We start from the raw sequence: 27,741 nt of genomic DNA on the forward strand, positions 1-27,741 counted from the left end.
GTTTATTTGCACTGAAGTGCGGAGATGCAGGGGCTGCCCGGCTCCAGCTCAGGGCTGCTTCAGCTGCGGCTGCGGCTCCGGATCCTCTATCTTGCTCTGAGGCTGAGGTGGGTGAGTCCCATGCTCTAAGGCAGAGAATCTTCTTGGTCGCCACTGTGGGAAGACAGACACGGAGGGTAGGAGGAAGAGGAGGGGGAAAGGAAAGGGAATAAGCTATTCCTTCCCAGGCCCCTCTCTGCCCATATGGTCCCAGGCCTCCTCTCAACCCCTCCGAGCCTCCTTTGGTTCCTTCAGGCACAAGGGGTCCCTGGAGCGCAGAGGCTCATGGAGAGGGGGCTCGGAGGGCAAGTTCAGGGGTCAACCTTGCTCATCTACCTGAGGAAGGGGTGCCAGACAGCACACCGAGGACTGGGGAGGGGGCTCCCGGCTCACCCATCTTCTCCAAAGGTGAAAGCTAAAGGCTCCAGTCACCAACACGAGGAGGAAGAGGATCCCAAGGATGAGGAGCGGGAGGTGGCCTGTCTTCCGGGCCCCCGGGGCTCTCCCGGAATATTGGGCACCTACGGAGAGAGGTCAGGATTGCAACAGCCCTAGGGTCGTGGCTGGAAGGACACCTTGCCATACCCCCACATGTTACCACCAATGAGACCCAGAGAGTTTAAGGGACTTGTCCAGGGTCACTCAGCTAATTATTGGCAGAAGTGGGTCAGGCCTAGACAAGGGCTGGAGGTCAGCTCCCTGGCTGGAGAGAAAGAGCGGGACGGGGCGTGGTGTGGGGAGGAGGTCTGGAAGTGGGATGGAGGTGACTGGTCTGGAGTCGGGGCTATGGCGCTGTGGGGTCTCGGACCTGGGCGGGACAGCTCGGTGAGATACACCGCGGTCCCGAGAAGCCTCTGCCCCTGGTACAGACGGCACTGCCAGGGCTGAGACAGGAGCCTGGCCTCCGGCATCAGCAGCCAGGGGCCTGCGGAGGTCCTGCGAGACCGCTCGTCCAGGGGGCTCCACACAAAGTGTTCTTGTCCAGATGCCGGAGTCACCTCACAAAGCAGTTTTCTCAGGTTGCCAGGTAATCCATGGGATTTGGGAGTCACTGAAAAAATTAGAGGGAAGAGATCTTTTGGGGCCCCGACCCCCTTACATGAAAGCATAGGCTCAACTCCCAAGTCTCAATTGACTTGACTCACCTGGGCTCTGATTGGGTGAGGTTGAGGGGAGGAGATCAGGGTCATGGCCAAATTAATCTTATCAAGACAAAGCTCTGGTCAGATCACTCTGCTGCCCCCAAACTTTCCAGGCTCCCTACTGCCTTCGGGGGACTGTTCAAACTCAAACTGGCCCGAAGGATCACATGACAAATATTTCAGATTCGTTTCCACGACTTTCTACTCAAACGCTCAGAAACCCCATCGTTCCGGTGAGTTGGCCTCCCGGAGACCTTGCACTTTTCCTGCTTCCATGCTGTGGCTCACATCTGTGTCCCCCAAATGAATTCTATCCCTATTTCTGAATGTCTAGAGAACAGATCAACCGATCTAAGGACAGAGCATCTCGAAGCTGTGCGGTGGGGATGGGCAGGAGGAGAAAATTGATGAATGGCCTGGAGCTGAGCATGGTGTACAGGCCCCTGAAGGTTTGCTGGCACAGACACCTGAGTTTAGCCCCAAGTCTGGCACTTCCCAGCTCTGTGACTTTGGAAAAGTTCTTTCTCTGTAAAACAGGGACAACAATCTCTCTCCCATTGAGCTGTCATGCAGATAGCTTGGAAAACTGACTCAAGACAGTTAACCCTCAAGAAGACCTTGGACAGAAAGAATTGGTAGGCTGTGGTAACTGACTGGGAAGGGGGAAGTTGAGGATGAGTAGGACACGAGTGGCTGACGGGAAGGTGACTTAGCAAGAGGATTGGGTGCGAGGAAAAGATGAGGCTCAGAGTGAGGCTGAGGTGTGGGTACCATATCTATGTAGAGATACGTGGGAAGCAAGTGGAAATCCAGCTCTGGTCTTCAGGAGATGTGTTGTTGGCAGATTCATTTATTCATTCAACCAATATACATTATTAAGTGCCTACTTTGTGGTGCTACTATTTAGTGGCATAGCTGAGTACGGCAGACACAACCAAGCGGTGATAGTTACCGATCAATCAACACATACTTTCTGAGTTTGTTTGGTTTTTTCTTCTCTGTTTGTTTTATACTGTCTTGAAAAAGCCCTCGCTCAGTAAATATTTGCTGACTAAGGGATGGATTTATTAATTCCTCCCCAATCCAGGCCACTTCCTGCAACTTTAACCCAGGCCCTGGCTCCAAAATGGGCACGGATTCTTGAACTATATTCCACTTCTCTTGAACCATTCAAACTTTTGCCACCTCTCCTTCTAACTTCTCTGACCCTCCCCCCAAGTCAGAGCAGGGGAGTCCCTTACGGAAGAGTGGAACACTCATCCAGTGACTCAGGGGAGATTTTCAGTTTCTTTTCTTTATATGGGGGCGAGAACAGAGGAGGCTACAAGGGGCATCCCCCTGCAACTTGTGCCCAGTGGCCTGGCATCATGAGGCGGACTTGCCCAGTCTTTGCCCAGCTAGCCTTCCCTTCCTGAACTTCCCCGCCTGGGGCTGACCTGTGATGACTGCCAAAGTGACAGTGGCCCTGAGCTCCTGCCCCTGCAGGTGGACGCCGCAGGTGTAGGTCCCAGCCTGGGCCTGGCCCACAGCCTCTAGTAGAAGGGTAAAGTTGCCATGGTCTCCAGCCACCAGGAGGTCGGGGCCTCCCCCAGGAGGGGCCCACGTGGCAGTGAGGGAAGACTGGGTCTCCACACCCGGAGGCAGGTGGCAGGGCAGCTCCACCCTGGAACCCGCTCCAGCATATACTGTCAGAGGGACTGGGGGCTCCAGGCCTGCAAAGAAAAGGGAACCCCAAGTCACAAAGGAGCTGGAGCGCTAGGTCTGCAGGGAAGAGGGGAGGAAGGGTGAAGGAGGTGGTCCGGCTCTGGAGAGTGCTAAGGAGCTGAATAAGGTGGGTGAACTGCGGATGCTCAGAACCCCCAATGTGCAGGGGCCAGCAGGAGACCAAAGACTGGCAAGTGGGGCTGGATGACCAAGGGAAAAGCTACAAGGGAGAAGCCGCTGAAAGGCTGCAAAGAGAAAGAGAAAGGAGTGGGACAGTGAGGCCCAGAGCAATCACAGGTGCCATCAGCTTGGTTTGGGGGCTCATTAGTCCGGGGGAGGTGACGGGGGGGCAGGGGGGCAGGAAGGGGTTGTGGTCAGGTGTGAAGGCAGACTGGAGGAGTTACCCAGAACAGTGAGGCTGTACGTGGTGGAGACATTGAAGCCATCTCTGTAGGTGAGGGTGCAGCCCCAGGTCCCAGAGTCCAAGGGGCTGACATGGGGCAGGAAGAGGAAGTTTCCCGCTAAGAGGTGATGGGGGGACTCCTGAACGGGGACTATGCCTGGGTCCCGGAACCAGTGCACAGAGGCTGGGAGATCAGGGCGGCTGAAGGAACAGTTCAGAATGACGGAACTGGAGGTCCACAGAGACCCGAGGGGGCTGGCCGTCACTGCGCAAGGACAGAGAAGGTTGATCAGGCCCACTTTCCCGACACATCAGGCCAACTAAGCTGGAAGCTCCTGGAAACAGGCAGCCGGCTGTAGATCTCTTTGTCTTCTCTCTCCCAACCCTCCTCCCACCCACCCAGCCCAGGGCCTGGCCCCTGGAGGTGCTTAAAATGCATGCCCAGGGGTCCCCTGCCTACTTCCCCTGCCCCCTGCCTCCAGTTCACTGGGCTTGGTCTATGCTTCCCCTTCTCCAGGCCTTGCTTGAGGATCCGCACTAAGCCCACCCCGAGCTACAAGACTACAGATGTCTCAACGGAGTCACTCCAGCCCCGCACTCTCCCCTCGAAGGGGTGCCTCCCCTCCTCCACCCTGGCACTCCCGCTGTGGGTCGGGGAAGCGGAGCTCAAGGGGTGATACGATCTCTTCACCGGGCCCTCCCCCGACACACGTGCTTCTCCGGGGGCACCTTCCACCCCGCAGGCAGGCTCGCCGGCCCCTTCCGCCCCTCTGCTCGGGGCTCTCCGGCAGGGCCTGGGGCGCATCCTTAGAAGCACAGCCAGCCTCTGCCCAGCCCTTCCTGCCTCCGGGGCGGCGGGATATGGGGCGCCCTCCTCCTAGCCCCGTTCCCCGCCTCCATCCTCCGCCCCGACACCTACCCGCCGCCTGGCCCACGCGCAGACGGAGGCGGCAGGCGAGAGCGCGGTCTCCGAGGCGCACAGCGGCATGGTACTCGCCGGCGTCGGCGCGTCGGGCCGGGCGCAGCCACAGCGAGAAGTCCCCGCGCTGGAGGCCGCGCTCATCCAGCTGCACGCGGGGCTGCAGGGGCGGCCTCCCGACGCGCAGGCCTCCGGGAGCCAGCCTAAGCACCGTGTAGCGGCGGGGCCCCGGGCCCTGGGGGGAGAGCGCCGCGGGCTCACTGGGCGGGAGAGAGATGGGACTGAGAAATCCGAGGGGAAGAAACCCCGGGGAAGAGGCCGTCCAACCACACTCCGAGGATGAGGAAGCCCACCCAAAGGGAAGATCTCTGGACTGCTAACCGTCCCGTCCCCCGCTCCAGTTGGCCAGCACCATCCACTACCGGAGAGAGGCAGGCGTGCTGGGGGATGCAGGTGTGAGCGGGGCAGGCTGCGGAGGAAGGGCGGGGAGGGGGCCGGTGGGCGGCAGGGGAGGCTGAGCCACTGGCTTCAGAGGGACTGACAGCTCTGGGGAGAACAGAGGGCTGGCTTGGGCCTGGGACTGGAAGTCTGCATGCCTTTACTGCTGGATCTCGGGGTCTTGTTGCTGCAGTTTGGGGTGCATACCTGTCTGGTAGATGCTGCCAAGTGACTTGTCTTGTTCGCAGAAGGCTGAGATCCTGGAGGGGGATTGTGGGGCTGCAGGGGAGCTGGGCAGGAGCCCCCTCCTGGGCCCACACCTCTGGGACCTCTGCCCCAGGGTCTGGAGCCTCCACTGGGGAGGAAAAGAGAGGCCAAGGGGAGGGGCCATGAGCCAAGAGACTTCAAAGCAGAGAAGGAGCCTCAGTGTTTTCTGAGGGGGAAACAGGGCTGAGGGAGACCTTGGGTTTCTGCCCGTTCCCTGCCAAGGGGGAGACCTAAGAGAGGCTTTGGGGGCTGAAGGACTGCCCCAAGAAAGGCGTTAGAAGAATCCACCCAATCTAAGGACCTTGGCATCTGTGTGGTCAATGAGAAATCCCTCCTCACCCCCTGCTGTGGGTCTGGAGGTCAACCCTTCCAGAGGATGGTCCCCACCTTACCTGCAGCTGCCCACAGCAGTTGCAGAAGCAGCCAGACCGAGAACCGAGCCTCCCACATCTCCTCTGAGCCCTGGGCCACGCAGCCCTCCAAACGGAAGAGGTCAGAAAGCGGGGAAGGACTGATGTTCAAAAGAGAGGTTCTGCAAAGAGGGTGTTGGAGAAAGAGAGTCTAGAAAAAGAGGAATGGAGGCCTGGAGAGAGAGGGAGGAACCAACGACCAGGGGCTGGAATCTCAGAGGAAAGCCTGGCAGATCGGGCAGCTGGAGGGTGCAGTCAGGGATGGGGTGGGGGTCCCGGAGGACGGGGCAGGGCGCTGGCAGAGAGCAGAGTGGAGGTAAGGTAGCTGTCTTGAGCTAGAGGCCCTTCTGCTGCTCCCAGGGCCCTGGCCCCTGTCCGTCTTCCCTCCACCTTCCGCACTTCCCCTCCCCGTTGCCCCCCCCACCCCAGCACCCCAGGGCTCACGGTTTCGCTTCGCAGTGGAAAGTCTGAGGGGGCTGATTCCCAGCAGCATTACCTCCACCCCTGTGGTGGCGCTCCCCTTGTTTATTTCCTCAGTCCTGGGTGTCCCCACCGCCCTCTCCCCTCCTCCCCCACCCTCCCGACTGTTCTCTTTCCCCGAGGAACTTCTGCCCCTATCTTCTGCCTTGAACTACTCACTTGCCCATCTCTGAGCTGCCTCCCCAGGCCCCAGTCACGCTTTCTTGGCAAGTCCTTTCCTTGGTACTCATCCCCTCCCTTATTCCCTTACCTTCCCAGAACTTCATTACCCTCGTCTACCTGTCTCCCTACCCATCCAATGACTCCTAGAAGCTCTACTGTACCCGAAGAGATGGTAGGTCTGAAGAGGGGCACCCCACACACAGGGAAAAGAATAGCTACACTGTACTGTGCCTTCATTATGTGCTGGGCATTGTAGTGAGCACTTTGTGTACAATAACTCATGAAATCTAATATTATCCCCCATTGTACACATGAGGAAACTGAGGCAGGCTCAGAGATTAAAGGTGAGGTAGGGAGTGTGAAGACAAAAGCTGTGTGTGTGTGACCCTGACCCCGGGTGAGTTACAGGTGTCTTCTCATCTTTGGGGATGAATGGTATCAATGAATCACACACACCCCTCTACAGCTCAGACCTCTGTGTAATCAGCAGGCTCTCCCAATCCAGAGGCTCTGAACTAAGAGAGGGCAAGGGTGATACGGAAAAACGCAGAAATCTTGCAGCAGGGATCCTGCCTCGGGAAAACCTGAGGCAGAACTGGGGAAGGAAGCCTGAGAAGGCCGGAGGGGAACTCCTCCCCACGCCACCCAGCCTGCGGAGCCAGAGCTTGCAGCAGGCCTGGAACCGCAAGAGGTCCTGGAGTTCTCCCTGCTTGACCAGGAAGGAGCTCACTGCTCAGGGCCAGGCAACTCTCACTCCATCCAAAGAGGCTGAGACCCAGGTCTCCTGCCCTCTCCCACTTCAGGGGCGGGACTTCCTGTTTCTGAGGCCGTTTCTTTGCCTGGTTCAGCACAATAGGGCTGGTAGCTTTCCACTGGGCTCAGCACTGTCTAGCCTGGTGTGGGTTAGCAGGGAAGGGTGTGTGTATGGCTGGGAGGAACATCCCCAAGAATCCAAAACCAGGACGCGCGAGTCAGCTCTCAGAGACACCGCCCCCCCCCACCCCACCCCCCCCCCCCCGCCCCGTCCACCCGGAGCGCTGCTGCTCGCTGCTGCTCTTGTCTTCTCGCGGGGTGGGTGGTAGGAGGGTGCCGCTGATTTTTTATAGAGGGGAGGGGTCCTGATAGAATGTGCCATCGGCCACCCTCCTCCTCGCTCTGCGCGGGCAAGCAGGAGACAGGTTAAAAACAGAAGCGCGACCGTTTCTTTATTAAATTATACAAAAAGGGGAGGGGAGGGGGGCAGCTGTGGGGCTCGGCCCCAACCCTGTTCCCACCCCGGCCTGGCGCTGTCTGAGAGAAGGGGATCTGAGGGAGACCCAGGGATCAGGCAGGGTAGGGATGGGCAGGACGTGAGGCTGGGATGCAGAGGTTAGGAGGGAGAGGCTCCCGGAGGAGGAGGGGGTTGGCTGCGGGGATGGAGGAAGAGAGGAGGGGGAGGGAGGGGCCACTGGGGACCAGCTGGGGAGCTCAGATGGAGCAGGTCAGGAGGTGGAAGATGGCAGTGCGGATGGAGGGGGCAGTGTGTGGAGGGGCGGCATGAGAAGGCTGGGGAGAGAGAGGGCGGCAGCTCTGGCGCGGGGCCCAGAGCAGGGAGCCAGGTGAAGAGCGGCTGTGCTCGGCTGTCCCTATCCTCACCTCCAGGCCCCCGAGGGGCCTCCCACCCCCAGCCCACTGGCAGGGGGCTCATGCCGACGCCCCATTTTCTGTCTTCTGCCGCTTGGGATCCGCTTCATCCTGTGGAGAGGGAGAGCTGCGGTAGCTGTCACCTGGAGAGGGACTGCCCTCTGTGCTGCTCCAGCCCCCGCCCTGCACCACCGGGATCTAGGTCCAAATCCAAAGGGCTCCCGGCCCTGCTGCATCCCTGACAGCCCCTCAGCCCACAACCCAGCCCAAACCTCCTCTTCAGCAGCTCTCTTCAGCGCGGGCCCTTCGTCCTCATCTTCTTCTTCTTCCTCATCTGAGGAGCCAGAAATGGGTCATTGGGGAAGGGCTGGAAGCTCCAGCAGAGACCCCCTGTGGCGGCCCTCAGCCCTGCTCCAGCTCTTCAGACCCGCCCTGACGGTGCCTGAGCCCAGCCTTCCCTGCCCCTTCCCACCTTCCTCGTCTCCTTCATCCTCCTCCTCGCCGTCCTCGGCGGTCTCTTCTTCCTCCTCAGCCCCGTTCTCCTCCTCCTGCGGAGGGGAGAGGGAGAGGGAGGCGTCAAGATGGCCCTGTGCCTCCACCCACCGTCAGCGCCAAGGGTAAGGGGCCTGAGGGCGGGGCGGCGAGGATGGGAGGGGTCAGGGCAAGGCGGGCCCCCAGGAAGGGGGCTGGGGGCACGTGGGCAGGTGACCCCTCCGCACCTCCACCACTTCTTTCTTCCGCTCTTTCCGGCTTGCCTTCTCCTCCACCTTCTCTTTCTTCTCCTTTAGGTCCTGCAAGAGAGAGAGAGGTCACCTTCCTCTCACCACAAACGATCCGCAGCCCTTAAGTCCCTCCAGGCCCGGTTCTCCCTCTGCAGTGACTTTAGAGGAGTGGGAGATGGAGAAAGTGGGCAGTGCGGCTTAGAGACTGAACAGAGGTCCCAGGGCCCTCACAGCCACAGAGGGGCTGAGACCAGACACCTTCCCCAAGACTCAAGGGAGGAGCAAAGTGATGAAGCCCGGGAACAGGCAGCCAAGGTAAGCGCTCATCACCGCCAACCTCACCGGCTGAAGAGTTCAGCTCAGCAAAGCCAATCCCCTCCATCTGCTCGCAGCCCTGACGCCCCACCCCCTCTGGAGGTCCCTCCTTCGCCTGCCCCCTCCCTCTGCCGGCCCTCCTCGGCCTTTTGTCTACCTCTGGGGCCTTTTCCTGAGTACTCTCTCCTGGGCATCCCTCCCAGCTTCCCTCTCAGCTGCGAAAGCCTTTGTTTCTGCCTTTGTGCCCCCCTAATCCTCAGGCTCGTACCTGGCCCAACGCTACAGGAATAGGAAGCGCCCCTTAGCACGACTCCGGGTGCCCCCTCTCACTTCCGCCCACTCCTGCCCCCAGGCAGTGCAGCTGGCTTCCTCCTCCCGACCACCCACGGTGCGTGCACCAGCACGGTGTGGGCCCTGGTGTGGTGTGGGCCCTGGTGTGGCAGAAGGGTAGGAGTCACCGTTGCGGGGGGGGGGATGTAGGGGAAGTGGGATAGGGAAACGTGGAAGGGAGAGACTCTGGGACCTGGTAGACTGACAAGGTCTGTGTGGGCGGGATGGGAAAGTAGAGGGGAAGGTCCCTGCGTAGAGTCCCCTCCCTCCACACGGCCCCTCTCTCCTTCCCAAGACCCCAGCAGGCACACCTTTGATGTCTTGTCCTGATATGATGTGGCCCAGGGAGGCGCTCACAAGAGTCCCCTCTCTCGGGACACCACACCGGCCCCTCTCTCCTTCCCAAGACCCCAGCAGGCACACCTTTGATGTCTTGTCCTGATATGATGTGGCCCGGGGAGGGGCTCACAAGAGTCCCCTCTCTCGGGACACCACACCGGCCCTTCCAACTGAGACTCCAGTCCTCTCTCTACCCCACCCCTTGGCAGGCACTGTGGTGTCTCTGTGATCGGATCGGATCTGGTGTTGGTGTGCAACTGTGTATCCGATTCCACGGGGATGGAAGTTTTCTGGGTGAGTAGATCGCCCGGGGAGGGTGTGTCCTTTCTGGAACAGGGTTGGGACAGGAGAGAGGTTTGGTGCTGGGTGGTTGGCCTGGAGGGACGCTCAATTCCCTTCTCCCTTTATGGGGAGCGCCAAACGCTTGCCCCTCTCACTCCAGCTAGGTTTCTTCATGCCACTGCTGTCCTCATTTCTCCGCCAAATGGTCGGTATGGCATTTCTACTACCTGGCGGGCTTTCCCCTACATCCTGGGCCTGGAGAGCCAGGGGATCGTCAGCTTCTCTCTGGGGGCCCCAGCACCAGGTCTGCACGGCCCTGGCCTGAGTTTCTCATCGGGGCTGATGGAGGGAAGGAGAGTGAGTGCCAGGGAGGGAGGGAGTCTACCAGAGGCCGAAGTCCAAGGGGCCGGGCCCTCTCCTCCCCTGTCTGGTCCTGTCCTTCTGGTCACTGTCCTTCCATGATCCCTTTTCCAGGAGAGTATGTGACCTAGGTCTTGTGCGAGGCAGCTCTCTGGCCTCATTTACTCAACACGGGCACACACACTGACACAGGCTGACACTGATTCACACACACAGCTACAGAGGGGCACCCACGCGATCCGGAGACACATGGCCCGGTGTTTGGGCATTCTGGCACACACTCTTGAGACGGCACAAGAGCACAGTGGAACCACTCGGCACTCACAAAGCAGCAACACGGTTCCAGAACAGCTACGTCTCCACACGCACACATGTAACTGACACGGGCAGTCCCACACACTCGCTGGATTTCAGACATACAAAGACACCTACTCAGTGAAGTCACATGCCACCGCACAGCCCACCGGAGGGCCGTTCAGCACACCTTGTCAGATCTCACACGGAGCCCCTGTCTCCCACTGCCTCGAATCCCATTGGTTCCCCCTTTCACTTCACCGGCCTGCAGGAGACCTCTGTGACCTCCTCAGCAATCACCCCCCACCCAAGGTCGGGCTCCCAGCCCCCAAACCTTGGCCGAATTAATTTCCCCAAGCGACACTCAGCAGGTTCCCTAGGGAAATTAGAGAAAGGCTGGAAGAGAGGCAAGGCCGAAGGGATGGGGCCAGGGAGGGAGCTGACGGGAGCAAGGGCGGCGCGATGCAATGCCATGCAATGCCGGGCCCCAGCTTTTTCGAAGGCTGTTCCCGGCCCCCTTCTGGTTTTTAGGAATTCAAGATTCTTTAAGCGTGGGGGGAGACGCTGGAGGAGGGCTATGCAGACTAAGAGAGCTGAAGGCCAGTGGACGAAAGAGTGGATTCAGATGGAAGGAAAGGAGGGAAGGAGAAAATAGACAGAGGCAGTAGCTGTCGGAGGAGAGAAGCAAGAGTCGGTTGGGCCTCGAGGGGAGGGGCCGAGAGGAGCAGCCTCCCTGGAGAGTCCTGTTTACACCGGAGGCTCTCAAACCGCTTAGCGGAGGAAAGGTGAGGTCAGACTGGAAGGGAAGACAGGGGACGGGGCGCCGGAGAGGGGATCGGGGGAGGGGGCAGGGTAGATGAGACGCGCAGAGTTCCGACGGTCACCGGCCGGGGTGGAGGCGCGCGAGCCGGGCCCGGAGAGGGGTGGGGACGGCGCGGGGCCGGAGCGGCCAGGCCGGGAGCCGGGCGCACGGCGCTCGGGAAGCTAGAGGGCGCTGGCGCGAGCCGCGCGGAGCGGGGCAGGCAGCGCCAGGCTGGGGCGCGGGGGGAGGGCGGAGCGGGGTCCGCCGGGACCCCGCACCGGGGTAGCAGCTTGGGGCCGTCGGGGGCGGCCTGGGGCGCACGACTGCGCGGAGCCCGGGGGGCGTGCGGGGGCCGGGCCACCGCCGGCCCCGCCCGTACCTTGGCGCTCAACTCGGCCGCTGCCTCCACGCTCTTCTCCGACATGGTGCCGGGGCCGGGGCCGGGGCTGGCGGGGAGTCGGGGTCCCGGGGCCGGGACGGAAGGGCCCTGGACGGCGGAGGGTGGCCGCGGCCGGAACCTGGCGCGGTGGCGGCGGCGGCGGCGACAGCGGCAGCGGCGGCCGCTCGGCAAGCTGGGGCTCAGGAAGAGGCGGCAGAGGCGCGCGGGGTGGGGCGGGGGTGGGTCTGGAGCGGAGACCCGCAGGGCTGCGGCCGTCCGGAGGGCGGGCGGAAGGGCGGTGCGGGCGGTGGCCGGCGCGCTCCGGCCGCGGTCGCTCGGTCCTCGGCTCGCCGCCCCCGCACCCGCAGAGCTGCCACCGACCAGCCGCTGCCGCCCCCGGCCAGGGAACCCGCTTATAAAGCGGCGCTGCCCGACGGGAGGGGCTTCCCAGGGGTGGGGCAGGCGGGAGCGGGGAGGAGAGGAGAGGGGAGGAGGATGAAAGCGGAGGTTGGAGAGGTGGGGATAGGAGGATGAAAGCGAAGGGAGGGAGCGCGCGAGAGGCGGGAGGGAGGACTACACCAGGAGGGGGAAATGGAGAGACTATGGTCGCGGCGAAAGGAGTGGGGCGAGGAGGTGGGAAGGGGTGGGGTTCCTGTGGGGAGGGACCTCTCCGAATCCCGACCTACTGCCGGCGAATGTGGAGTGTGTCTTTTGGGGGCGGGCTGGAGGGATGGCCTGGATCCTACAGACACCCCACCAATAGCCTCGAGATTTTTGCCAAGGGGTGGGGTGGGGGGGAAGCAGATGGAAAGGCCGGGCAGGTATTTGAGAAACCAAAAGCTTAAAGAGGAGGAAGAGGGCGGGAGCTACTTCCACATTCTCGCTGGATTTCCCCTCTCCTGCGGCATCTACGTTCCCTGGGTGGCCTTGGGAGGGGTTGAGAGAGCAGAAAGGGCCGGCCACCCTCCGTCCTGCCCTAGGCTGACTTTTGTGACCCCTGCTGGGTTCCTCCCTTCCGGGCTCTCGCTTGTGATCTGCAGGGAGTCAGAGGCCCTCCAATCTCCTTTCCCCTTTTCCATCTTCGACCTTTCTTCTTTGCCCATCCCACCTCACTTTTCTTTGCCTGGTCCTTCTATCTTCATCCCTCCTCATCCATTTCTGTCTCACATCTCTCTTCTTCTGTCACCCCTTCTCCACTTCTCACTTGCCCTCTTCTACCTTCCACTTCTGCCTTCCCTCTCTCTCCAGACAGCACTGTTCTTGTCTCACCTGAGTCTGTCACCCGGCCCTATATCCTTAGCTGATTTTCCTCAACTCCTCTTCATGTCCTCATTTCCCACATTTTCCCTCTCTTGGTCTTTCTCTTTCCTCTGCTGCCATCTTCCCCAGCCTTTCTGGATGATATCTGCTTCCTTTGCAGGGGGTTCCAGCCCACACTGTTCCACACACCCTCAGCTCCTCTCCCTCAGTCTCAGTATCTTTGGGTCATTTTGAGAAGCTTGGGGTTTCAGGAGGGGACAGGAGACCTGGGGTGTGTAGCAAAGGTCAGGAAGGTGGATGGAATGGAGGGCTAGGGTTTGGAAAAAGATATCTTTGGTGTATGTGCACTCCTGTATTTGTCTATCATTAGTCTTCATCTTTTTATCATTTTCATTTTCTTAATAAAAAAAGACATAACGGACCAATCATCACCATTTAGTCTTTGAGTGCTTAAATACCCCATCTTTTGGTCCCTTGGTGTCCACACCTCCTAATTTCTCTTTCGACTCTTCTATCAGTTTCTCGGTCTCTGTCTCCTCAGAAATCTTGGAGCCCCACCCAGGTTTCTCCTTGCCGACTTCTGTCCATCTTTCTCTGAGATCTCTCCATCTCTGTCTCTGTTTTTCCTGACATACTCGCTGATGTCTTTAGCGATCTCTGACCCTCTCCATCTCTGTACTCTCTTGCTTCATTTATCTCCCTCTCCCCCCCCCGCCCCCCCCCGCGCCCAGTCTCCCTGTCTCGCTCCCTCCCCGTCAGTCTCTTTCCTCTCCCTCCCACCCTCCTTTCCTCTTCCCCCCTTCTCCACCTAGCAGCCCCGCCTGGTGTCTCGGACACCCTGCTGGGCTCTTACCCTGTTGCCCTGGTAACCGCCCCCCACTCCGGTCATCTCCACTCCCCTCCCCCCCCTCCAATCACCGCCACCAACAACCTCCATCCACCTTCCTCCTATTTTTCCTGAGAGCCAATAGAAACTCTGTTGCCAGGTGGAATGCTCATTTGAATCAGCCAATCCAGGAGCCTAACTGCTTGCCCTGCCTTATATGGGGATTTGAGGAGGGCCACTCCCCCCACTCCAGCCCCACAGGGGACCAGCCCCTCCACTGTCCTTTATCCCCGCCCTGAAGAGAGCCTAGGACCCTCCCTCTCACCCTTTTATAAGGGTCTGGCTTCCCATTTCCCTAACTGGGACCACCGGGGTTAGTGTGGGCTGTGGGTTGGACTGTGGGCTGGGCCTGAGGGCCGGGGGTGGGAATGAGGTGTGATTAGGGAAGGGGAGGCGGAGGGAGCCGGGAATTTTGCCCAGGGAGGGGTGTCTGGGAGCGGAGGCAGCTGCAGTGGAAAATTCCAGGGAGATGGAGAGGCAGAGAATGGGAATCCTGCCCCAAGGCCCAAGGGAGAGCCTTGAGAATCTAAGAGTTTGGACACTAGGGTCCGCAGGGACCAAAGGAAAAAGTAGGAAGCAGGAGGCCTGGATCTAATTCCTTCCTGCATGGGAGAAGCACCCCTTAGCCCTCGCCCTCTGGTTGGACAACACATGTCTCCTGAAGTCTTGGCTTCCTAAGAAGAAAGCTACACACTTAGGATGAATTTGGAATGGGTGGGATGCTGAAAGCCCACCCCCTATTCCTTGGGGTTGGTCTCTGGGCCTCTGGGGCCAAGAGTGTTAAATGATGCCAGCCTGTGTTTACTGCTTTCCAAAGAATGATTTCTGAGGCCTTGTGGAAGCTTGCCTATTCCTAGAGTTCTTTTAGTCCACAATTCAACGGAGAATTTTCCACTGGTTGAATGGGGAAACCTGTGCCTTCTTACACATTTTCTGGAGGTGGGAAAAGGAAGGCCAGGTGAGAATAGGGGAGGCCTGAGCCCCCTGGAAACTATGACTTCTGACATCCCAGCAGTTCCCTCACTACTCTGTAGAAGGTGTTCAACTCTATAACTATTTCCATCTCATTCTTAAGTGAATTCTTCCCCCTCTTCAGCTTCCTGGGTTTTTTTCAGTTTGCCTCTTTATCTGATAGGTTAAGTGCTAAGGAAGGCGTTGTTAGCTATCATTCAAGGATGGGAGGACAGAAACCTGAAAGTTGGGCCTCTCCACTCCTCACTATACTCTTCATCCCATTCCACTCCCAATGACCTCGTTTGCTATTCCTCATTTTTCCTTTGCTTTAAAAGAAAAATCCTTTCAAAACTCAAGACAGTAGAGAGTTGAGAGGAGATGGATTCCTAGATTTAGTTAGGCTGGACTCTGTCCAATAAAATTTTCTGTGATGACGGGAATGTTCTATATGTGCAGTTTCCAATACAGTGGCCACAAGCCACGTGTAGTTACTGAATACTTGAAATGCGGCTAGTGCAACTGAGGAACTGCATGTTTTACTTTAATTTTAATTAAATTTATTTATTTATTTATTTTTTGGCTGCGTTGGGTCTTCGTTGCTGGGCGCAGGCCACTCTTCCTTATGGTGCGTGGGCTTCTTATTGCGGTGGCTTCTCTTGTTGTAGAGCATGGGCTCTAGGCACGCGGGCTTCAGTAGTTGTGGTGCATGGGCTCAGTAGCTCGCGGCATGTGGGATCTTCCAGGACCAGGGATCGAACCCGTGTCCCCTGCATTGGCAAGTGGATTCTGTGCCACCAGGGAATCCCTTATTTATTTATTTTAAATAGAAGTCTACCTCATTCTTTCTTATTTTACCTATTTATTTATTTATTTTTTCTGTCACGTTGCACGGCCTGTGGGATCTCAGTTCCCTGACCAGGGATTGAACAGGCCACAGCAGTGAGAATGCTGAGTCCTAACCGCTGGACTGCCAGGGAATTCCCAATTTTAATTCAATTTAAATAGCCCTAGTGGCTACCATACTGGACAGCACCACTTCAGACATTGGCCCTAAACTACCTTTTCTTTTTCTCTCTCGTTTCTTGTCTCCATCCCCAGTGTTCTGTACATGGAAAGTCAAAAGCAATTCTGGCTGCCGTGCTGGAAGGTCACCTGGGCCACTGTTGTCAGGTACTTTACCACAGGTGCATGATTGCTCAGGATTTCCATATGTTCACAGATGAAACAGACAATGTGGCTGACCCAGAGTAGAGGAAAGTGAAAGTGAAAAGGCTAGGGGAGATGGGACCAGGATTGACAGCTAGAGGCTTATTTTGCCCAGAAGGTAAAAGGCCGAGGGAGGACTTAATAACCAGGAGGAGGTTATTCAGTCAGCGGTGCCAATAACCAGGAGGAGGTTGTTCAGTCAGCGGTGCCAACTGAACCCATGCAAGTGGTTCAGGTCTCAGGGGTCCTGTTCTCAGTCTCCCTAAGCGACTCCATCTTGCACCTCCAATGGTGCAAGTCCCACTGCCAGCGCATACCTCAAACCCTGATGACTCTCAAACCCACATCTCCAGCGCCAGCTTCTCTCCTGAGTGCGAGTCATGACTCCAATTCCCTTCTGTCTTCTCTCCCTGGATCCTCCACGGTGCCTCAACCCCATGCCTTCCAACGGCAACTCCCCCATTTTTCTATTTCAGTTAAAGATCCTGTCCCCCACCCATTTATTCATGCCAAGGGGTCATCCGAGACGCCGCCTCTTCCTTTCTTCCCTAGATCCTTCACATTTCACTTTCTAAAGTTTCCTTGAGCACCTCCTCTTCTCTCCAAGCCCAGCCCTGCCCCTGCTCCAAGAGTCAACATCACTCACTGACTTTAAGCTTAATTAATTTGGGTTTTCAATCATGATTTAAGAGTTTTTGTATATTTAGCACCTACCACTGTACCTGGCCTATGGTAGAAGCTCAAAAATGTTTGCTGAAATGCATAGACTGCATTTCTACCTAAAATACAAATAGACTGTCGTCATCTCCCTCCATAAAACCTTCGGATAGCTTCCCCAGGCCCATAGGATAAAGTCCAGAAGCAAACCCAGCCCTTCAGGGTCTGGTCCCTTTTAACCTCCGTAGCCTTAGCTCTCACCAAGTTTCCCTCAAAAGTTTTGCTTCAGCATTTTTTTTACTCCTCATAGCTCCTCCCCAACGGGCCCTACCTCTGTGCCTTCGCATTGATCTCACCTTCCGCTTGAAATGCTCTCCTGGCTGCCCTACCCCACCCCACCCCCGAGCCACTCACTCCCTCTTCTGAACCACTTTTGCCCTTTTCATGTACATCTTCCTATGGCAGCCTTCATCCCAGGATTATCATGGATTCCATGTTGGCAACCCTCACTGGGCTGTGAACCCTGTTGGGCAGAGACCGTGTCTTACTTGTGTTTTCATCTCCAGCACCTTGCACTGTGCCTGGCGTGTCGTAGGAGCTCCATCAATGTTTACTGACAGGAACTACCACACAGGCAGTGCAAACTTCAATCCTTTTAGCCCATGTTAATCACGAGACATGCTGCCTTCTTGGGGGTGCCTTCTTGAAATGATCAACAGACAACAGGAAGTTCTTAAGACTTAAAACTCCACTGCTAATGCCAACCATTAACATTAGCATACCTGCCCAAGGTAGTCTAACATCTAATATCTTATGGTCGAACTAGGCATGGGATTCACGTATTCCTGCTGTCCTCCGCCTGCTTTGGGTGACCAACTTCTAAAGGGAAGACTGTACACTCAGTTCTCCTGTGTAGCCATGTGGTTAGGATCACAATTTCAGCCAGACACAATTTCCATATGTTCTCAAGTGAATCCTATATGCACACAGTACAGTGTGGCAAACAGAATGGTCATTTATTTCTCATTCAGTTGCCCAGGTCAAAAAACCCTGGGGTCATTCTTTTTTTTTTTTTTTTTTTCTTTTCCGGCCATGCCTTGCGGCTCGCGGAGATCTTACTTCCCCGACCAGGGATTGAACCCAGGGCCACAGCAGTGAAGGCACCAAATCCTAACCACTGGACCACCAGGGAACTGCCCCTGGAGTCATTCTTGACTCTTCTCCCTTGTACTGCATCCAACCATCAGTAAATTGTTAACTCCATCTTCAAAACATACCTAGAATCTGACCATTTCTCACCTCCACTGTTTCTAACCTACTCTAAGCCATCTGGATTACGGCTACAGCATGCTAATAGGCCCTTCTGTTTCTGCTGTGGTCCCCCCAATGGTCTATTCTCCGTACAACAGCCAGAGTGGTCCTTTGTAGGTCTTACAAAGTCCCATGGGATCTGGCTTCCTTCTTGCTCTGTGCCTTGTTTCTCACTACTGCTCTTCCTTTCACTCACATCAGTCTAGGCACATTGGCTTCTTTGTTCCGTGAACACACTAAGCATACTTCTGCCTCAGTGCCTTTGCACTTGCTTTTTCCTCTGCCCAGAATGCCTTAACCCCAGTCTGAGGCCATCCCTAGTCACCCTAAAAAGCAACTACCACCTCCCAGCTGCTTGCCTGTCCCTCTACCCAACTTCCAACCTGCTTTATTTTTCTGTGTATCACTATATCTCCAGAGCCAGGAACAGTGCCTGACACAGTAGGCATTCAATAAATATTTGTTGAATGGTTGTGAATATAAAACAAACTGAAAAGCTGGTTTTGAAAAACATGTTCCTGAGTCATTTTTCAATCTCACCCTGATCTGGTGTCCACTATACAACTCAGTCTCTCTACCTGGGGCAACTTAGTGCTAATTGTCAGGGTTTATCTCCCCCCCCCCCACCAATACACAGGCACATACACGTACACAAATCACACCCATTCACGTTGGCTCAGGCTGGAATCCAGTCTCCCCTAACTCCATCATCGCCCCATCCTCACTGCTCCAATAGCCAACTGCCCTGGGATTGCTCCAGATGCGTGAGCTCCCGTCTAACAAGGGCCCCTTTTCTGTCCCAGCTCTACGCTCTCAAGGACTTCCCGACTTTGGCTCCATCAGATAAAGCAGTGAAGAGAAACCACTGTTTCTCTTCCTTCCCAACAATGCTTATCCCCTTTTGAGCTCAGCCTCACCCCTGGCAGGGCCCACCCTCCCTCCTACATCTTATCGTCTACAGGAAACTCTGATGACTGAGGAATTTCTGTTCATCAGAATTCACTGGACAGAGATGTGAGAAAGGAAGGAAGGAAGGACAGAGGGAAGGAAGGAAGGAAGGAAGGAAGGAAGGAAGGAAGAAGGGGGGAGGGAGGGGAACGGAAGGGATGGGAAGGTGACGGAGAAGGAAGACAGACACAAACTGTGTCTGGGGGACAGAAAGGTTACTTGTAAAATTACATTCCTTCAATTCCTGGAGTGGATGGCTGCCTGTATGGTCCATCGCTGGGCACTCTGAAAATGAGCTCTGCATTTCCTCTTTCATCCCCATCTGTTCAAGAATCTTTTTTAAAAAATTTTAATTATTTATTTTGGGTGCGCTGGGTCTTCGATGCTGCACGCGGGTTTCTCTAGTTGTGGAGAGCGGGGGCTACTCTTCCTTGTGGTGAGCGGGCTTCTCATTGCGGTGGCTTCTCCTGTTGTGGAGCACAGGCTCTAGGCGTGCGGGCTTCAGTAACTATCGCACGTGGGCTCAGTAGTTGTGGCTCACAGGGCTCTAGAGCGCAGGCTCAGTAGTTGTGGCGCACGGGCTTAGTTGCTCCGCGGCATGTGAGATCTTCTGAGACCAGGGCTCGAACCCGTGTCCCCTGCATTGGCAGGCAGATTCTTAACCACTGCGCCACCAGGGAAGTCCCAAGGATCTCTTTTTAAGCTGAGACAAAGCCCAGGTCATAGTTAGATGCTAAACTGTAATCTGTAAATATTCCTAGGAGAGGTAATTGATTTAAAACCATGCAAAGGTAAAAATGACTGATAACCAGATTTTTTTTTTAATTTCATTTTTTTGGCCACACCATGCGGCACGAGGGATCTTAGTTCCCTGACAAGGGATCAAACCCATGCCCCCTGCAGTGGAAGCACAAAGTCTTAACCACTGGACCACCAGGGAAGTCCCTGATATCAGATTCTTAGGTCTTGGAAGGAAGAAGAGAAAGAGCTCTAGACACCTAAAGGCAGTAGGTAGAGGATACAAGGTAATGGAAAAAGACCAAAGGAGGAGACTAGAAGCTAAGCTGCATCTCCTATGCATCTCTGCGGAAGGCTGGACATGAAATGAGGAGGGAGAGGCTGGAAGGTTAAGGCCCACTCTTCCTTAAGTCTGGGCTGCAGAACTCTCCTGGGACAACTCTCGATCACATGTCAAAATGCTTTTGTTTGGGAGCAAGAGGAAAAGGGGCACTTGCATGGCGGCATGTTTAGAGATAGAGCATCTGGAAGATAAAAGATTTTACTAAGTCTCTTCCCCAGATATATCAATGGAAAATACATTTTCTTTTTTTTCTGTCTTTGGCTTTAACTTTGCCAGTCTGCCAGCTTCTAACTTCTCTCTGTTCCCCTCTGTCTCCACTATTGTGTTTTTCCTCTTTAATAATGATCAAGTCCAAAGAAACCTGAGAAGCCCCGCTCCCACCACCTTCTCCTGAGTCACCAGGGACCCCCTTCACCTCCTTCCCCAGGGAAGTGCTGGGGATGGGAACAAGTCTCTCTCACTGTCAGGCCCACAGACGTCAGGCCCGCTAACGTGGCTAGCGGCCAGTGTAAAGAACCAGGAGAGCTGGAGTCTGGAGGGGTCCGGTCTAAAGTCCACCCCGGACAGTCCAAATCCCCTGACACCCAGGGGGAGGGCCCTTCTCTCCAGCTGGGCCAGATTTTATGCAAGACATTTAGTATGTCAAAGTGTCAGTCTTTGGCCTGCGAGTCGAGTCAGGTCTCCTGGGCCTGTCTGCAACTCTGCCCCTGGGTGAGCTTGGTTAATGGAGCGCTCCACCCCTTTCTTCTCCCAAACGTTAGACCCTTGACCTACCTACCTACTTGACTCGAGGCAAGAAAAGATCAGTGCGGGCTGGGAGCTCCAGAGGATACAGGAGTTAGAGAAGAGAAAGCGGAGATTGGCATTAAACGAAAAGGTTTCAGAACTAGGGCCTCTCCCCAGTGTGACCCTTCACAGCAGGGTAACTGAGGGGGGGTCCGGGAGCCTCGCCAACGCCAGTTCCCAAGGGGCTGCACTTCTAGCCTGGCCGAAGAGCGCCATCTGGCGGCCGGTCCCCAACCTGGATTCTCTTTGCCCCAGCCCGAGTTCTCGAAGCCAAAGGAAGACCTGGGCAGAAATGTCACCTCCTCTCCTACGTCACTCCGAGGGCCCCGCCCCTGCCTGGAACGCGCCTCCTCTCGAGGGGACTGGCCCTAGCGCCTCCCCCGTAGAACTGCCGCCCTTCCTCCCTCTTGGGACGAAAGCTTCCCGGGTAGAAATCTGCTTATTGCTCCCCCAGGGATCCGCCCCACCTCGTGGGGCCCGTGAGGAGCCCGCCCTCCCCCATGGGAATCTGCCCGCGTCCTCTTCCGTCTTCCTCCCCTCGAGGCGATGGCCTCCTCTGCTCCTCCCCCACACCCTTACAGGGAGCCTCCTCCAGTCCACAGGACCCAAATCCAGGTTACTAACGAGGCCTCCCCTCCCCTGGTCCCGGAAGACCCCGCGACTCCTTGCTCCGCGGCCCGGGAGCCAGACTCGGGCGCGCGCCCGCGCGCCACAAGCCCGCCCGTGGGCGGAGCTCCGCAGGCCCAAGGGGGTGGGCTGTCCCACCGTGACGTCACTTCCGCCCGGGCCTGGCCGGGGCTCGGGCTCAGTGGGCCGAGGGGGGGGCACAGAGGTGGCAGCTGTGCGAGGAGGCGGTTCGGGAGGCCGAGGAGCTCACGCCCGGACCAATCCCGCGTCCCGGGCCGCAAGCCCCGATCCTGCCGCGCACCGAGAGGCGAGACCGGCCGGATGGGCCGCTGAGTCCGGATCGGGGACCGGTGAGGCTCGAGCGGAGCGGGCAGCCGGTCCGGGGTGGGAGCGGCCCGTGGGGCTGCAGGGTCCCCGGGAGCCTGGGTTGCGGGGAGGGGAGCGAGTCAGGCCAGCCTCTCCTGCTCGCCCGGCAGGGAGGCAGGGCCTGGGGTGGGGGGGTGCCGCCGCCAGGCGAGGAGGGGACGGTGAGGCCCGCCCGGGGGAGGCCTGGCCGCGGCCGAGTGTGAGGAGGGGGCGGGGTGGGGGTCATTAATGCGGGCGGAGGGCCGGCACTTGGGATTCGCCTGCGGAAAGGTGGCGTCGGGGGAAGGGGAGTATGCTTCTGGCCAGGGCTTTGGGAAGAGGATGGCTCTGAGTGGGGGAGGCAGAAAACAGGCTTGGAAAAATTTTCCATGGTCCTCCTTCGGGGAGAGGTTTGAAGAGCTGTGCTTTCCCTAGAGGGTGATGTTGAACACCTGCAGAAGGGTCTCCCTGGAGTTTGGGGGACCAGTTCCAGTATCTGGAAAGGGACCATGCTCTGAGAGTCCCTGCCCTGAGCGGGTGTGCAAAAAGCCTGGCCGCCTCCAACATTTGAGCCTCCACATCTTCACAGTGTGGAGCCCCCTGGAGCTGAAATCAGGATGTTCCGCTTCATGAGGGACGTGGAGCCTGAGGACCCCATGTTCCTGATGTGAGTATCCCCTCCCCCTCCTGCTCTAGAGCACGCATCCGCTCCACTTCAGGTCTCTGACTAGTTGAGCCAGACATCTGGGCTCCCGTCGCGGGCACTGATCACAACTTGGTGGCCACTCAGCCCCAGCGCAGACTTCGAGGGGAAATCTGTGCCACTGGTTCCCTATGGCTCTTTTCTTCGGGGGAGGGGCGGGTGGGAGGTACTGACTGCTGGCCCTTCTGCCACCCGCACCGTATACTCCCTGCACAGGGACCCCTTTGCCATTCACCGTCAGCACATGAACCGGATGTTGTCGGGCGGCTTTGGATACAGCCCCTTCCTCAGCATCACAGATGGCAACATGCCAGGGACCAGGCCTGCCAGCCGCAGGATGCAGGTAATGGGGCTGCAACAGACCTGAGACCCGAAAAAAGGTTGGAGCGTGGTCAGTAAAGTGCTTGAATTTTCTTGCACAGCGACCAACTTAGCAAGTGGAATGCCTTCTAGGAGAGGGGAAAGGGCTCTGGAAAAACAGGCTTTGTGATCCCCTTTTGAGAGGAGGACGGAAAAGCAACAGAGGCCATGGGCTTGGTTTGGGATGGTGATGAGATAGGATGTGGTCCCTAATTTCTGTTCCTTACGTCTTCCCGTAGGCTGGGGCTGTCTCCCCCTTCGGGATGCTGGGAATGGTGAGTCCTCATCTCCCTGCGTCCTTCCATCTCAGACATGCTCTATACCCTTAGATATTATTTCCAAATGTGCCTCTCTGGATAGCCTTATGGGTAACCCTAGAATCCTCATGTAGCGTTCACAGAGCTCTGGGCCTGCTGTGTGCTGAGTCCTGTGAGTTCACGATGCTAACTTACTGGTTCCTGTACTTCCAGGAGCCGTCCCCATTAGGAAGATATAATTGCCTGATATAGTTGTTCTTTTGAGGAAGGAGGTGCTGTTGAAAGGCCAACTAGAGATGGCTTGTAGAAGATTTTTCTACAGTTGCAGAACCAACCCCTTATAGGTTAGAATCCAGTGACACTGGCTTGCTTCCTAAAGGCAGGAGGAAATAGGGCGGCCGGGAGAAGGAACGTGGGGTCAGAGCAGCCGTAGAGGCTGAGGAGGAGGAGGGCAGCGGCACACAGGAAGAGGAGCGTGGAGAGGAGCGCGCCTGTTCTGGTCCTGTCCACAAGGAATGGGGAGGAGCAGCTGCTAGGTGTGAAGGAAAGGGAGAGAGGGAACGTGTGGCTATGTAGCCCGTGGGAGCCTGAGCGAGCCCACCTCTGATCGTGGCCCTGCTTCCTGACTCTGTTTTCCATCTCTTTGCCCCAGTCGGGCGGCTTCATGGACATGTTTGGGATGATGAACGACATGATCGGGAACATGGTGAGACTCTTGCCCCATCCCATCCCCTTCCCTGGCCCTGTTCCCAGTGATGGCTGGCAACACCTTGAGTCCCCAGAGGCGGGAGTGGGGAAGGGCGTACTTGTGGAGCGTGCAAGCTGGATCAGGCCACTGGACCCGGCGAGTGCGGGTTCCTCAGTGGGAAGCAGCAGTGCACCTTATGAAGCGTGCACTTAAGGCTCCATCTCTTCAGGTCCTTCTGGCGTATTGTTGGACTCAGAGGAATCTGGGGGTAATGAGGAGTCCTGATGTTTTCCTGGTTCTCACGTTTTGCGAGAAAGATATGGGCAGGCACAGGCGGCTGAAGGGAGGGATCCCTTCTCCGGAGGCGAGCCCCTCCTCACACAGCCCTGCTGTTCCCTTCCCTCCTCAGGAGCACATGACGGCTGGAGGTAATTGCCAGACCTTTTCATCCTCCACTGTCATCTCCTACTCCAATACGGGCGCCGGCGCACCCAAGGTCTACCAAGAGACAGCAGAGATGCGCTCGGCCCCAGGCGGGGTGAGTTGGAGGGCTCCTCCTATCCCAGAGGAGGCACGACCGGATGGCCCCCCACAGAAATCCTGGCTGCTTTTTTCAGGATTGGGTCCCGGGCGGCCTTCCTGGGCTGGTGTAGCCGGGCTTTGGAAGGAGCCGCTGAGTGTGCCACGCTCTGTCCCCCCCCCAGATCCGGGAGACTCGGAGGACTGTACGGGACTCGGACAGTGGGCTGGAGCAGATGTCCATTGGGCATCACATCCGAGACCGGGCTCACATCCTCCAGCGCTCCCGAAACCACCGCACCGGGGACCAGGAGGAGCGGCAGGACTACATCAACCTGGATGAGAGTGAGCCTTCCTTCCCGCCGCGCGGCCGGCCAGCCTCCCGGCCGGCCGGCAGCCCCTGCCCCGGTCCCGTGAGCCAGGAGATAGCAGCTCTCTCGCCCTACCTCCGTAGATATTTCTTGGGCAAGGGTATGGATGAGCCCCATGTTCTTAACTTACTCGGAGCCTGTTTGTCCGCTTAGGGCTAAGTCAGTGCCGGCAGTGTCCTCACCGCGGAGGGCAAACTTTGTCACCTAAGTCAGATACTGATAGTAATCTACCCGTCTCCATCTGGATCCGTTGTTTTAGTTCTTCTTACTTATTTTTTTGAAGTCAACAAATATTTATTAAATACTTGCAGTGTGCGTGGGACGGCACTAAGTAACTGAGTAATTATCCCATTCCTGACTGCCTCCATGCTGCCAGGAGCCAGGATGAATCCAACATTGCTAAATAAGTCGCTTCCCTTCCCCAGCACATCCCCCCACACAGCCTTTCAGCCTTCGCCCTGGGTTTTGGTCGTAGACACGGCCCGCGTCTGCCCCGGGAAGCCAGGCGGCACACAGGTGTCGTGTGTGGTCTCCGTGTCCTCCCCAGGTGAGGCCGCTGCCTTTGATGATGAGTGGCGGAGGGAGACTTCCCGATACCGGCAGCAGCGCCCCCTGGAATTTCGGAGGCACGAGGCTTCAGGCGGTGGGGGGCGGAGGGCTGAGGGGCCTCCCCGCCTGGCCATCCAGGGACCCGAGGACTCCCCCTCTCGACAGTCCCGCCGCTATGACTGGTGAGGGCCCCGGGCCCTCGGCCTCTCGTGTAAGTACTGAGGGGGCTGAGGCCTCAGGCACGGGCGGGGGTGGGGAGCGTGTGGCGCCGGGCCCTCAGCCTTGAGGCAGAAACAGCCCACGTGTCCAGCAAACACCGCCTTTGACAGTCGAAGTTGTGGTTGGTACAGAAAGACAGAAGAGTGTCCTCACCGGAATAAGGGATGAGACACCACCCCTGGCTTTTATATTTCGTCTTCCTTTTGACTTGTGCTCGTCTCTTTTCCCCCTCCAGGTACGGGCTGAGAGGCTGAGAAGTCCTCCCCTGAAATAACTTTTCCTCTTCAACTCCCACTCCCAATTTAATATTAAATTAACAGGCCAGCTGGCCCCCACCTCTCCCTGGGGGTCTCAGCGAGACCCTTTCACTGCCCCCTTACCTACGTTTTCCTTCTTTAACCTCCTCACCATGATGACTCCACTTCTCTATCCACTAACTTGATTTTTCACTTTGCTGCCCCATCTCTGAAAGTCCTTCCCTTCCCCGTTCTACCCTGCCATGCATCGAAGGGGCTTTTGGGGTGGGCTCTGGGTTTAGGGGCCTCAGCGACCCTGGATCTTTGCCCACCTCCTCCCCGTATTCCCCGCTGCAGGGGCCATAGCCCTGGCCCAGGGCTGTGTGTGGAGGGAAGAACCGGTTCCCAACCCAGTCTCCCTTCCCAGCCGCTACGCGTCATACAAATCTGCCCCACATCCTTCTCTGCCTTTATTTTTTGATCTGTGCAGCTTGTAACTAGGTGTTGATGGAATAAAGGAGAATGGAGAAAAGACCGAGTATGATTCTGGCGTTACTCTTGTTTCTTTTTTTAACTTATTTTACTGAAATGCCGTTGATCTACAGTGCTGTGTCTGGCTTCACTTTTGCTCTTCTCCCTGTTCAATTTCAACCCTCCTGTCTCCTTCTGGTCCCCTTACCTTCCCTCTATCTCCGTGCGTGGCCTTCTTAACTCAAGTTCAAGCCCAGCACCTCAGTGGTACCGCAGTGGGGCTCTCAGAGCTCTGGTGGGTGAGAAGCCGCAGCGGATGCGGCCAGGCTGGGCCGGGGGTGAGACCGGCGGCGGCTGTCCTGCCAGCTCCCTCGCTTTCACTGTACCTTCACTCGTCGGGGATTACGGAGCATACGTGTAGGCGCCTGAGGAGCTTTCTGCCCCTTGTCCTTGGGCTTCTTTCTGGCCTGCACTGTGGGTGGGAACACTTGGGGTACAGAGCAGGAAGAAGCCCAGACAACCCCACTCAGGTCTTCAGAGGGGAGGAACTCGGGTCAGCAGCGTTCTTCAAACCCTCCAGCCCCAGTTGTTAACTTGAGCCCAGGGAAGGAGACCAGGGAAGAAAACTAGCCTGGAACCTGAGCAGCACTGGACGGGCACGAGGCACTCAAATTTCTCAAGACGCTCCTTCCTGCTCGACCCGGCTCAGCAAATGGGTCGTTCTGTTCCTCCTGGGGACTCTTCAGTGATGGCAAGTGCTTGTGAGAGTCCGAGGGCGGTTTCTGCTTTATAAACATCTTCTGTCCTTCTCAGTTGGTACATCAAAGGCAAAAACAGCCCGCTCGAGGCCCCAGGTCCTCTCAGGGAAGGGGCTTTTCCCCACGTCCTAGATGGACAAACAGATTCAAGAGGATTTGTCCATCCTGATGACGTAGAAGGCATAGGAGCAGAATACAGAAATCAAAAAGGGTCTGAGTATCTATAGAGTTTATTTTTGGGACATTTGAAAAAAATCACATGAGCCAAAGAGTTTCCAAGGGATATATATATTAACAGTCTTTGTAAACTATGACATCACACAAATGTTTAATTTTGAATTTTGTATATGTGTATATATATATGCATATATATATACACACACATATATGTCAATGTATGTATCCATCTATTTATTTGTATTTATATATTTATGTTGTTATATGCCTTACCATTTTGACTTCTGTATAAGGTCAGAAGTCTGGCTCCATGGCGCAGCCTGAGGGGTAAGCATCAATCTATAGTAACCCTGAATATTAAAGATGGTTATACGTTATGTTGATCAAGTCAGAAGCTACTCTTCTGAAAAAGGGGCTGTCTGATTTGCCTTTAGACCAAATTGAAGAATTCATGTATTAGAGCAGCTCTAACTCATGTTATGCTGCAATGAATTAAAGATAAATTTAAATTAAAAAAAAAAAAAGGATTTGTCCAGTCGCACAACAAGCAGAGACAAAGGTGAGCTTGGCAAGCAGGCACTGACGTCCAATCCAGGGCAGGTACTGAGTCTTAGTAAACAGGCCACTAACGATGCACCACCAGGGTCAACGGAACCAACCCAGTGGCTAAAAGAATCCAGGACTCCCAGAAGTCAAACAGGCAGAGGGAATTCCTCTCCGCCTGGGTCCTGAACTGTGGATGATGCAGCTCAAAGCGCCCACAGCCCTCAGCTGCCAGTGTAACCTGTGCTCTGTCCAGATTGCACGTGGCTCCTCCCTCTGGGTGTGGGAGGAGCTGTCGTCAGTCCCTTGAGGAGGCGGCTCCGCTCTGCCACCAGCCCAGTCATGTGTCCTTGGGCAGGTCCCTCCCTTCCCTGGACCTCAGCTGTGGGGTCCCTTCTCACGACAGCTCAAGCCCAACC

General features: G+C 56.7%; 3 protein-coding genes across 5 annotated transcripts; 1 reads left to right on the forward strand and 2 right to left on the reverse strand.

The window, feature by feature from the left end:
• Positions 1-5,751, reverse strand: LAG3 (lymphocyte activating 3). Of its 2 annotated transcripts, none has more exons than XM_082635545.1 (8): positions 5,305-5,751; positions 4,853-5,000; positions 4,208-4,467; positions 3,290-3,553; positions 2,618-2,893; positions 848-1,090; positions 433-560; positions 1-153 (listed from the first exon to the last, which is right to left on the reverse strand). In XM_082635545.1, the coding sequence occupies exons 1-8, from the start codon at positions 5,360-5,362 to the stop codon at positions 49-51; spliced, it is 1,482 nt and encodes a 493-aa protein (XP_082491671.1). In that variant the 5' UTR covers positions 5,363-5,751; the 3' UTR covers positions 1-48. The 2 variants fall into 2 exon arrangements, with proteins under 2 accessions (XP_082491671.1, XP_082491672.1); XM_082635546.1 differs by having other exon boundaries at positions 4,208-4,463; positions 4,750-5,000.
• Positions 5,752-7,143: 1,392 nt separating this feature from the next.
• PTMS (parathymosin) lies at positions 7,144-11,957 on the reverse strand. The gene is made up of 5 exons (XM_082635575.1): positions 11,411-11,957; positions 8,307-8,378; positions 8,060-8,135; positions 7,860-7,921; positions 7,144-7,698 (listed from the first exon to the last, which is right to left on the reverse strand). Exons 1-5 carry the CDS (start codon positions 11,453-11,455, stop codon positions 7,648-7,650), a joined length of 306 nt encoding a protein of 101 aa, XP_082491701.1. The 5' UTR covers positions 11,456-11,957; the 3' UTR covers positions 7,144-7,647.
• Positions 11,958-21,269: 9,312 nt separating this feature from the next.
• On the forward strand, positions 21,270-25,912 carry MLF2 (myeloid leukemia factor 2). 2 transcript variants are annotated; one of them, XM_082635570.1, is made up of 9 exons: positions 21,270-21,476; positions 22,061-22,138; positions 22,391-22,517; positions 22,774-22,809; positions 23,444-23,497; positions 23,889-24,017; positions 24,184-24,343; positions 24,917-25,129; positions 25,373-25,912. In XM_082635570.1, exons 2-8 carry the CDS (start codon positions 22,089-22,091, stop codon positions 25,102-25,104), a joined length of 744 nt encoding a protein of 247 aa, XP_082491696.1. In that variant the 5' UTR covers positions 21,270-21,476; positions 22,061-22,088; the 3' UTR covers positions 25,105-25,129; positions 25,373-25,912. The 2 variants fall into 2 exon arrangements, with proteins under 2 accessions (XP_082491696.1, XP_082491697.1); XM_082635571.1 differs by lacking the exon at positions 22,774-22,809 and having other exon boundaries at positions 21,271-21,476.
• Positions 25,913-27,741: the final 1,829 nt, after the last annotated feature.

Source organism: Mesoplodon mirus (assembly GCF_964341445.2).
Source record: "Mesoplodon mirus genome assembly, chromosome: 11".
NCBI lineage: Eukaryota > Metazoa > Chordata > Mammalia > Artiodactyla > Ziphiidae > Mesoplodon > Mesoplodon mirus.